Source organism: Phacochoerus africanus, chromosome 1, assembly GCF_016906955.1.
Source record: "Phacochoerus africanus isolate WHEZ1 chromosome 1, ROS_Pafr_v1, whole genome shotgun sequence".
Classification (NCBI taxonomy): Eukaryota; Metazoa; Chordata; class Mammalia; order Artiodactyla; family Suidae; genus Phacochoerus; species Phacochoerus africanus.
Genome location: NC_062544.1, coordinates 253,863,070 through 253,875,527, shown reverse-complemented (window position 1 = coordinate 253,875,527; position 12,458 = coordinate 253,863,070). Strand labels below are relative to the sequence as shown.

At 36.8% G+C, this 12,458-nt stretch overlaps 1 protein-coding gene across 3 annotated transcripts in view; it reads right to left on the bottom strand.

The window, feature by feature from the left end:
- GBE1 (1,4-alpha-glucan branching enzyme 1) overlaps positions 1–12,458 on the bottom strand; it is a 275,071-nt gene that overhangs the window by 53,960 nt on the left and 208,653 nt on the right. The window contains exon 13 of one of the 3 annotated variants that reach the window (XM_047794429.1): positions 5,292–5,797. The exons of the other annotated variants lie outside the window; for them this stretch is intronic. Coding sequence (XP_047650385.1) covers positions 5,715–5,797 — 83 coding nt within the window. The 3' untranslated portion in view covers positions 5,292–5,714. Of the gene's footprint in view, positions 1–5,291; positions 5,798–12,458 lie in introns of those variants that run through there. 3 annotated transcript variants of the gene reach the window in all.

Below are 12,458 nucleotides of genomic sequence, written 5' to 3'. Positions count from 1 at the left end.
GAGGGATCCTAGTATTCGTATGGCTTTGGAAAATGACAGCTTATTTTCCTCATAATTTTCAGAAAAATCTTTTTTTTTTTTTTTTAAACAAAGTAAAGGATCTTGAACCCATCCACAAGGAATATATCCAATTAATTGACTGATGTGAACAGTGTGGAAAGACTTGAGACCTACAATTTTAAGCCAATTTCAAAGAACTCCAGTGGCAAAGGAACTTGCAGTACTATATTTAGTTTGAGGTGACTGCCCCCTCAAATCTATCTCACACTAGAGTTGAGTAACATATCTAAACTGTGGATCTCACAATGTCAATCTCCTGTAAAACTCTTCAATTGCTCTCTATGACCTGGCCTCTCTTGCATCATCTCTGTTCTAAATTAATTCGTCCCTCATTCTGTTTCACCTTCTTAGGTTTTCATAGTTACCATGCCAGTGCGGGATACTCAATAGAGGATCAGAATAGAGAAGCGAGGAACACTTTAAACAGAAACCCTCTTCCTTGGTGGCCCACCACTTCCTCCCCTGAATATCAGTTCTTCCTTGGGGTACTCATGCTGCTCAATGCACATCTTCTTTTTTTTTTTTTTTTTTGGCCACACCTGTGGCGTATGGGAGTTCCCAGCGCCAGGGATTGAACCCCAGTCACAGCAGTAACCAGAACCACAGCAGTGACAACACTGGATCTTTAATCTACTGAGTTACCACAGAACTCGATTCAATGCACACCTTGGAGGTGGCATTTATTGCCTAATACACTTATGCCTGTCCAGCTTAGTCAATCTCTTCCCTGGACAGTGGGCTCCTTGAGCCAGTGCCCATGTCTTCTCACTCATTAGCTAGGTCCTAGGCCAGGGCCTGACCTGGTAGCAGGTGCTGCATCACTACACAATGAAGAAAGGAACTAATAAGTCACACAAAAGGGGACTAACAAGTCATTTGTAAGATTTGCTCAAAATTTGAGAATAAGTTACTTTCTCCCTTAATTTGTTTCAACAGGTTGCCATAAATATGAAATTTGGTTTGCTATTTTCCTCTTTGATTCATCCCTGGAGGGACGGCTATAGCCAGAGATTTGCCAACATACTGACAAACTTCACATACATTTCAGGTCATACTAATACAGTTGTCCCTTTTGTATCTCAGGATGCAGAAACCACATGTATGGAAGGTTGATTGTACTGTGCGATTTTATATAAAGGACTTGAACTCCTCAGGGGTTCTGGTACCCACAGGGGTCCTGGAACCAATCCGCTCCCCCCTCCCATGAATGGGAATGGAAGGCTGACTATATTGACTTATATGAAGTAGTGGGTTTTGGAGGCAGACAGAGCTGGGCTCAAATTCTGGCTTTTGTATTAATTTAAATCACTTAATCTTTCAATTTCCTCAAGTGTGAAATAAAGGTAATTATCCCTGCCTCTCAGGGTTGCAACTCAGATTTAAATGAGATATTATGTGTAAAGCACTTATTGTATTGCCTTGCTCAGGGTAAATATTTAAGATATTGTAGCTCTTTTTAGAATAGCATACTTGAAGGCTGTCAAATTAAGATAAGCCACCCAATCCCTCAAGGAAAATACATTCCCAAAGAGAAACCTATGTCTTCCTGGTAAGAAGGGAAAAAAAGAAAGATTACAGTATTTTCTAAGGAATTTAACTTCTCTATTCCTGAGATTAGGGTTTATATTTTATCATTCTGCTTTTTTTGGGGGAATGAACAGTTGTGGAGTGGTAACACTCAGATAATAATATGAAGTTTTAGAGGCAGAGAAATCCACCTTCTAAAGCCTATCTCCTGTTGGCAAATTGCTCAGGAGAAAGGTTGCCACAGCAGATTATTTGTGTTTAGAGAAGTCACCCCCACATTCTAAAGGATGACAGCCATCCACACACCTCACAAGCTCTAGTGATATATGTAATCAATCACCTTTTCCATCCTATGGTTATGAGGATCTTTACAGCTTGCTTGAATAATAGTGGAAGCATCAGTCAATTTAGTCTTTTAGCTAAAATAAACTCTCTGATCAATCCTTTCTGGAAGGAAGACCTGTTGGTTTCTTGGTAACCTTTAGAAGCCTATGAAAAAAGGCTATGACTCAGATAACAAGACCTAACTTTATACTAAAGCTAGAGAGGAGAGAATTAGTGAAGGCAAGAAATGATTTCAGAGCCTAACAATATAGCAAAAATATTGTGAAGTATAAGGAAAACTCATTCCATGGGATGGGTGGGGAAGAATGAGACTCTTATTCATTTACTGGTATCTTATTTAGGCATATTCCACCAATTTGATGAGGTTATCACCCAGATGGGCCTTTGGGTTTGGATCAGGGGGATTCTTGTTAAAGATGTAACTCTAAATTAGGAATTCAGGGCTAGGTGTGGTATCCATTAAATATTAATTTATCTTGATTCACATGTCCTAGGATAACATCCTTCTCTTCCCTCCTTAGGAAAATGAGCAGTTTGACAGAGGATCCTGGACCTAGCTGAGTTCCTGGATTTAGAAGATTCTTTGGTGGGGTACTGAAGCTCATTAAGTGAGCCTCTGGAGTTCTTTTAAAATGCTAGGTAATAAAGCAATAACGAAGGTTTGATGAAATTTCTATGTTTCTAAATAATGTTAAATTACACAGTTCCTCCATTCTGTAAACTCCATCATGCACAACTCAACAATGCTGATGGAGAAGTTTATATGCCATTGGTCTCCTTCCAATCCAGGGCTATGTGGGTAGTGAGTCCATTCTGTGCATATGCACTCAAACAGACAGTATATATACAGCATGTGTGTTTGTGTCTTTGTGTGTGTAGTAGCCTAAGAGCAAAGAATTCAGAGGCTAACTTTAGAAAATTTTGTGCTCTGGAGTTCCTGTCGTGGCGCAGTGGAAACGAATCTGACTAGCAACCATGAGGTTGAGGGTTCAATCCCTGGCCCTGTTCAGTGGGTTTAGGATCCGGTGTTGCCATGAGCTGTGGTGTAGGTCACAGATGTGGCTTGGATCTGGCGTTGCTGTGGCTCTGGCATAGGCTGGCAGCTACAGCTCCGATTAGACCCCCTAGCCTGGGAACTGCCATATGCTGTTGGTGTGGCCCTAAAAAGACAAAAGACCAAAAAAAAAAAAAAAGAAAGAAAATAAAAAGAAAAAAGAAAATCTTGTGCTCTTTTCATGGGGAATTATTTTAAGATATGGATCTACTTTATTCTTTTGTTACATTAGGAAATCTGCCATGTAGCTTACAAGTTGAACGTCCTATTTTTGATTATCTGACTTTGAGGAGATATAGATGAAAAGAAAAACAAGTGTCTCTCATGTGTGTGAATTTTCTTTATGATGATATGATCATATACCTTCTCTAGGAGAAAAGCCAATGCTCTAGATGGTATATTTTTACTTAAAAATCCATTACACATGAGGAATAATCTTCCAGTGGTTAGCCATGTCCTACAGAGAAAAACAATTTTATTTTCCCAACAAGTCTCTCTAATGAAAATAAACAACTGCACCAATAGTAATATTTAATATCTCTACTTTCTAATGCAGCTTTAGAGTAATAAGCAAAATAGAGAAAAATTCTTATTTCTGGTATAAAAGGCTTAGAGGCAAAGAGCCATAGCGAAGCAGACCTTGCTTAGATGGATAAAGATGGGGATGCTGCAGTGGGTCTTGTCCCATTGATTTAAATCTTTCTGTGGACTTTCAAAGAAAGGTCAGCTTAGCTGAACAGTAGTTTAGGAAGAGTCATTAACACCACACACATTAACACCATTGACAACCACACATACCCCAAAAGAAGAAATGTAGGGGCCACACAGGTATCCTACCCTGAGATCAAGATCCTACCCTGAATGAAGTATGGACATATAGGTTCAATTGCTTCTTTTTTCCTTTCATCATCCAGCTTACTAGCAGACCCTTTCCTATTTGTAAAGGGTGTGGTTATTCCATTTGGCCAGTGTGAGTGGACTAGAGAAAAATGTGGATAAGTTACACAAGAAACATTGTCCAACAGGTTAAGGTGAAGTTTTTCCAAGTGACTCTTCCCCTAGGTTATGATCATCTGCAAGGATCTGAAGGTTCTTTTGTGAAAATTAACCCAGCAGAAAGAATATTTCTGGTACTGACAAGGGTATATAAATCACATGGGGAGAGGGACAGAAAAGTCAATAAACTAGTCTGCATTGGTTCTGGCACAGTCTGGGTCTGTCTTTGGCGCAACTTTCATTTTTGCATTTCCTTCCAACCAGTGGATCTCTGTTGTATCTCTACAAATTAAAATCACTTGGTGAGATTTTTAAAAAGCACTAGTGCCAGAGCTTACTGATTCCGGTGCAAAAAGGTGGATGGGGCTCCGGCTTCATTCAGTATGTTAAAGCTCCCCAGGTAACAACAGTAACACTTCCTTAACTCTTAGCCCAGTGTCATACTCATGGTCAAGTTTTCATTAAAGGCCAGCCAAGATTGGTTATCAGTGTGCTGTGAATCAAATCAGGGCCATTACTTTTTAAGTCTATGCCATTTAAAATAGATCCTATTTGTGCCTCTGAGCTTAACAGGGCTTTGGGCCATTTAAAACTGCTCTTATTGAGAATTTTGCAGTTTTTCACGGCTTAGTTTTATAGACATCTACTAGCAGTGTTACATTCAGTAAACTTGCCTCAACAAGCTGAGAGAAAATGCCAAAAATTAGCACTCCTACTGTTCAGCAGAGTATATTTTGTCCTCTCATAACTGCTTCAATTCCAGCACTTAGCAGGAAGACATTTAAATTTTTATTGTATTCCTATCTATCAGAAAAAAGAAGAATTTACAGGTTTGACACTAAACAATCACGGATGGAAGATTTGAAGTAGGATCACACATTTTACAATGAAGTATAATGTAGCTATCACTAAATGCAGACTGACACAAAATCCATCCAACTTTCCCTGTGGCTTTAGGGAGAATGTAACATATTCATTAAAGAATGTCCCACAGAATTTCAAATGTCAAAATACAATATAATCATATTGGGAAAATCCTTCAAATTTAGTAATGGAAATTTCATAATACTGCTGAGAGAGAAAATTGCTAGTTTGTAATTATGCTTCTTTCTCTGTAGGTATCATTCATTACAGAAACTAGAATAACAGGATGGTAATGAGATTCCTAAACAAGAAAATAATAAAAACATATGTACATGTCAGATGACCCACTTTATTAATAAAAAAGTTTACTCCATTGTCATTATTTTTGTTTGTTTATAAATAGATGAAATAAGAAAAGCAGCCAAGCCTTCTCATTTAAATTTTATCTGTTATTAAAAATACATTTGAGAATGTTTCTTACTATCAACCAGGAAAACTCAGAAGCAGCCCCATTGCTGTTTTCCCAGTTTGCTGTCATAAGTCCAAGGTCAGCTTCATGGGCCTTCACTAGCCCTTCATGGACAGCTGGACTCACCACATACCCATCATCTGTCCCAACTTCTCTTCTCTTTCTCCTACATTCTTGTACTGTGCCCTCCTCAGTTTCTGTTCTAGAACCAGAGATATTTACATCCTCTCAGAGTACTCTTTTTACTTCCAAGCCTTAAGGACTCTCTTAAAAATCCCAAAGCCCAGGCTACAGCCAAGACCAATTCAACCACAATTTCTAGTATTTTTTGAAACTCTCCAGGTCATTACAATGTGCACTTTTGAGAGTCAGTGATTTACTGATCCTCTACTTTATCAGTTATTTTTTAATACTTTCGAAATCTTTCTTGCTTTTTGATAGATGTCTGACAAAATGCTGACTCTTGATTAACCATGGCCTTCCTGAAAAAAAAAAAAAAATCACACAACCAAGAGGCTGATTCAGTTTATAATCTTGATTATAAATCTCAAACCACCTAGATATCCTACTGTGGTTCTCTAGTATTTTCACACCTGAAGATGTCTATTTTATAATTTCCTTTTTTTTTTAATGGCCACACCCACAGCGTATGGAAGCTCCCGGGCCAGGGGCTGAATCCGATCCACAGCTGTGACCCACACCACAGCTTTGGCAATGCTGGATCCTTTAACCCACTGCACTGGACAGGGGATATTACTCATACCTCCTCAGCCGCCTGAGCCGCTGCAGTTGGAATCTTAACCCACTGTGCCACAGCAGGAACCACTACTTCTACTTTTTTCTCTAACATCTCTTACTGCTTCCACTCTGAAATGATGGCCTTATGAATAATATAAAAGCTATCATGCATGACCTTCTTTGCTTTCATACAACTCCACTTAAAACCACCCTGCACTCAAATCCAGAAATTGACATGCAAACAATGAGTTTAACTTGAACGAATGAATACATGAATGAGTGAACAAATCAATGAGTCCAAATGATTCTTGATTATTTCTGACATTTCTGTTTTATGCATTAACAGCTGATGTCATGGGGAATATGTGTTTTATGATTACAACACTAGCTTTCAGTTTTCTGGACTACCATGCTATATTATAGTAGTGAAACACTGCTAGTTTTGTTGATTTAACTCTGCCAGTTCAGTATTTTTTAAATAAGAAATTTGAATCATTTCAAATGAGAGTTGCACACAACTTTAAAATTTCAAGTGGAATGAAGGTGTACTCATTTAGAAAATGTTCTTCTATAACATAGAATCCCCAAGAGGAAGAAAAAAATGACAGCCGAGAAAGCAAAGCTTCTGTTGCAAGAATAATTCGCACTATAGTTCAAAGGCTTTCTGAACAAGTGGAATATGAACATGACAGTACTGAAAATGATTCAGGTCACTCTGCATTTGAATCTCTAGCTATATATGATGAAACTACGGAAAAGGAAGTCAAATTGGAAAAAAGAGCCAAAACAATCTCCTTTGAAACAAAACTGGCAGCAAGCTCTCAGTAAGATTACAGTTCTTACCAAGAAAAAAAAAAAAGTTGTTTAAAAAGGTTTTTTTCAAGGTATTAGATAAAACACTTGATTACATGAAAATGAAAATATTTGGGGTTAACTGTCCAGTACAGCTTTCTCCTTACCATTGCTCAATCCAGGATAGGATTTCAAAGAGCTTTTCTGAAAGGCTAGAAAATGTTTCACAGAAACTGATTTGGAACTAACTCAAAGGATGACAACACTTGGGGAGTTCCTGTCATGGCTCAGTGGTTAATGAATCCAACCAGGAACCATGAGGTTGCAGGTTTGATCCCTGGCCTTGCTTAGTGGGTTAAGGGTCTGGTGTTGCCATGAGCTGTGGTGTAGTGTAGGTCGCAGACGTGGCTTGGATCCTGTGTTGCTGTGGCTCTGGTGTAGGCTGGCAGCTACAGCTCTGATTTGACCCCTAGCCTGGGAACCTCCATATGCTGCAGGAGTCACCCAAGAAATGGCAAAAAGACAAAAAGGCAAAAAAAATAAATAAATAAAGGATGAAAACACTTTAAGGCCATTATTTCTGAATTTAAAATTTAAAAAAAGATTAAATAATACTATTTAGTCTTTCAATTTCTGATTATATTTTCATCATTTTGTTTGGCTAGGTGATTCTTAAGATTACATTCTAGTTTGTGTGCCAATATTTTAAATCAAGAGATGTGCTGGAGTTCCCGTCGTGGCGCAGTGGTTAAGGAATCTGACTAGGAACCATGAGGTTGCAGGTTCGGTCCCTGCCCTTGCTCAGTGGGTTAACGATCCAGCCTTGCTCTGAGCTGTGGTGTAGGTTGCAGACGCGGCTTGGATCGAGCGTTGCTGTGGCTCCGGCGTAGGCCGGCAGCTACAGCTCCGATTCGACCCCTAGCCTGGGAAACTCCATATGCCGCGGGAGCGGCCCAATAAATAGCAAGACAAAAAAAAAAAAAAAAAAACAGAGAGATGTGCTTAATGCTTATACTTTAATTTATACTTTCCTTGATATTTTAAAATATGTTTGTGTTTATATTTTAAATGAATTAAATACTTGCTTTCTTCTCTATTTGTAGAAGTCTAAGCAGTCTGTAATAAAAAAATACCATCAATGCATTCTTTTGGTATTACAGTTGACTCTTGAACAACAAGAGGATTAGTCTACAAATAATTTGTGGAGTTCCCTTCATGGGTCAGTGGTTAATGAATCTGACTAGGAACCATGAGGTTGTGGGTTTGATCCCTGGCCTCATTCAGTGGGTTAAGGATCCAGCGCTGCCATGAGGTGTGGTGTAGGTTGTAGACGCGGCTCAGATCTGGCGCTGCTTTGGCTGTGGTGTAGGCAGGCAGCTATAGCTCTGATGAGACACTTAGCCTGGGAACCTCCATATGCCGAGGGTGCAGCCCTAGAAAAGCCAAAAAAAATAAAAATACAAATAATTTATAATTTAGCCTCCATATCCTTGGTTCTGTAGATTCAACCAACTGCATACTGTGTAGTACTGTAATTTTAACAGTGAAAAATATTCACATAGAAGTGGACCCTTGCTGTTGAAACCCACATTGTTCAGGGTTCAACAGCACTGAATTAATAATGCAGTATCAGTACTGGTGTTTGTTCCCAGTACACAATTACTGGACTTAGTAGCCCTTTGCCTGCCTGGCCACACCTCTCTACAGCAGTTCCTGACAAGTCACGTGAGGAGACCCTGTACCTACTCCCTCTGCCTCAGTAGACTGGGTTAGGAAAAGGTGGCTCTTCCAAAATAACCATATAACTACCAGAAAATGATGCAAAATGCATCATTATTCTCACCTTCTCTCCTTTGAACTGCTTTAGCACTTTATCTACATACATATATAGGCATATCTAGGAGATATTGTGAGTTCAGTTCTAGAATACCTCAATAAAGTGAATATGGCAATAAAGTGAGCCACACAATTTTTTTTGGTTTCTCAGAGCATATAAAAATTGTATTTACACTATACTATAGTCTATTAAGTGTGCAATAGCATTATGTCTAAAAACAATGTACATATCTTAAAAAAACACTATATTGCTAAAAAATGCTAATCATCATCTGCACCTTTGGCAAGCTAGAGTAACATCAAAGCAAATTAAAACCATGATGATGTATCATCAAACACCTGTCAGGATGGCTATCATAAAAAGTTTACAAATAGCAAATATTGGCAAGGATGTGGAGGAAAGAGAATCCTAGTATGGTGCTGGTAGGGATGGAAATTGGTGTAGCAACCATGGAAAACAGTATGGAGGTTCCTCAAAAAACTAAAAATAGAACTACCATGTTATCTAGCAATAGCAATCCTGGAATATATTTGAAGAAAATAAAAACATAATTCAAAAAGATAAATGCTCATAGAAGCGTTGCTTATAATAGCCAACCTAAGTGTCCATCAACAAATGAATGGATAAAGAAAATGGGATACACACACACATACTATGCAATATTGTTCATCCATAGAAAAGAATGGAAATTCTGCCATTTGCAACAATGTGGATGGACCTAGAAGGTATTATGCTTAGCAAAATGTCAGGAAGAAAAAAACCAAATAATCACTTTTATGTGGAATCTTAAAAAAAAAATGAGTATTAAAAAAAACAGAAACAGACTTATAAACTAGTGGTTGTTAGTGAGAAAAGAGAAGGGAGAGGGGTGAGATAGAGGTAAGAGAGTAAGAGATATAAACTATTATGTATAAAATAATCTACAAGGATATATTGTACAGCACAGGGAAATATAGCCATTATTTTGCAATAATTTTAAATGGAATTTAATCTGTAAAAATATTGAATCATTATGTTGTACCTGAAACTAACACAATATCATAAATCAACTATACTTTTATTTGAAAAAGATCACTGATCACAGATCACCACAACAAATATAATAATGACGAAAAAGTCTGAAATAATGTGAGAATTATCAAAATGGAAAAGAAACAGGAAGTGAGCCAATGTCCTGGAAAATGGTGCCCGAAGACTTCCTCAACATAAGGTTGCCACAAGCCTTCGATTTCTAAAACTGTAATATTTTTTAGAAAAAAAAATAAACACAAAGCATAATAAAGTGAAGCACAGTAAAACAAGGTATGCCTGCAACATATATTCACCAAGGTCATCCTGCATATAAAACAGATGTTTTTCACTCTATATTTATTTTTAATCAACAACTGAACATTAAATAACCACTGATTATAAAATAGAATAGACATATCCACATAGATTATCAATAATCATGTCTTATTTTTCTAATCTGTATCCTCTTAGGTATATTTTAAATAGATTAAGAAATAAACCATAAAGTTATTCAACCATCAGTCAATACCAGGCCTTTCTTACTGAAGAACTCATGATGTTTTAAAGTGATTGAAAAACCACATTTTTTCATTAAACTTGCCAATCAATGAGTGATCTCTAAATTGATTTCCTCAGGCCGCAGTTTTTTCATTTATTTGAAGTTTAATATTCCTAACTGACTTTAATCTCACTCCACTGCTTCAGTCCTACTCCTTCTTAGATTTTTCCTTAGTGTGTTAAATGGCTTTCTTATTCCTTTCTATTCTAGGTTTTTCTGCCTGAAATGGCTCATAAATTCCACCAACAATCTACTCTTCGAACCCAGTTTCCTACATATTCACATGACATTCTATGTTTATTTCTTTTTTTTTCATTTCTAATTATTTTTATTTTTTCCATTATAGCTGGTTTACAGTGTTCTGTCAATTTTCTACTGTACAGCAAGGTGACCCAGTTACACATACATGTATAAATTCTTTTTTCTCACATTATCATGCTCCATCATAAGTGACTAGACATAGTTCCCAGTGCTACAGAGCAGGATATCATTGCTAATCCATTCCAAAGGCAATAGTTTGCATCTATTAACCCCAAGCTCCCAATCCAACCCACTCCGTCCCCCTTCCCCTTGGCAACCACAAGGCTATTCTCCAAGTCCATGATTTGCTTTTCTGTAGAAAGTTTCATTTGTACCATATATTATATTCCAGATATAAGTGATATCATATGGTATTTGTCTTTCTCTTTCTGACTTACTTCACTCAGTATGTATCTCTAGTTCCATCCGTTTGCTGCAAATGACATTATTTTGTTCTTTTATTTCTATCACTATATCTAGTGAATGTACTAGTACAGGGGTAATTGACTGCTTACTTGTCTGGATTCCCTTTTGGATTTTGAGACCTTAAGGCCAAGAACTCTTTTCCACCTGGGAATATCCACCACTTAGCAATACCTGGTACCTAGCAGATATATATAAATGTCTGAAGCATGAGGGAATTTTATAAATTGTGTTAAAATACATTCTAGAATATGCTATGAATATATTAAGTGTATAGTTTAAATTGATATCATCTCAAATTCACTGACTTTTTAAACTTAAGTTGCCTTATATCATCAATTTGCCTTCTTTTTTTCTCTCTCTCTCTCTTTCTTGCCACTTCTCTCTCTCTCTCTTTTTGTGTGAAATAAATCTGCACAGGTATGCCAGAAAAACATATTAAGTTCTACCCAATGCTCACATACACTCATACACAAAAAACCATATGCTATAAAATAAACATTAATTGATTAGTATGATATTGGCTTATCCTAGAAATGAGAATTGAGGCAACCATTAGACCTCTTCATACATGAAAGCTAAGTAAGATATATAAGCAGCAACATTCATCAGACTGCTATAAATTAAAAACAATAAAAATAATATTTACTCTTAGTGATACTGACTACGGAAATGGCTTAATTTCTGTATAATTAACCATATAATACCACCGAGGAGAATATCATTTGATTTTAGACAAAGAACTATTACTTTTACTGAGGTTCTCAATAGGAAATGAATTAAATATTTTAAGAAATTTTTAAGCACTATGCCATCAGATAAGATTCTAAAGATGGAATTGGAACATCAGCATTTAGGACCCATATATTTAATGGACTAGATAATAATATTAAAAATAATCAGAGTAAACTTCATTTAATTTTAAATTACATTTAAATTAAAAAAAAAACATGATCTATGAGCTACATCCCTCAATGTGTATGTATTTTACCATTTCACCCTGAAAACAGCCTTCTGCAGCAGGCACTACTCCATTCTACCACTAAGCAAACAAAGGTACAGAGTAACTATGCATCTGACTGAGCTCACACAGCTAAGCTTACTTTCCTACCCAGATCGTCACTTAACCACTATGCTCTATCTTTTCCCTGAAAGATATTTATTAACCATATTATGGTAGCCAATCTACATATTTATTTAATAATAATTTTTATTTCAAATTTTTTCAAATTGTAAATAGAAGAAAAGACAATCAGCTACCATCAATTTCCAGTTGTACAACATTAGGTGTGTCCCTTTTCTCTTCAGGTTGCAGTTTTAGTAAAATGGGACTGGAACATATATATATACCCAGATACTTGAGTACTCTTCTAATTTTCACCCTATGTTTCTGTGCAACTAAGACAGTATTTAAAAAAAGAAAACTTTTGTGCAGATTAAGTTAAATGATGCATATGAAAATGTTCTGGAAAATACAGCATGC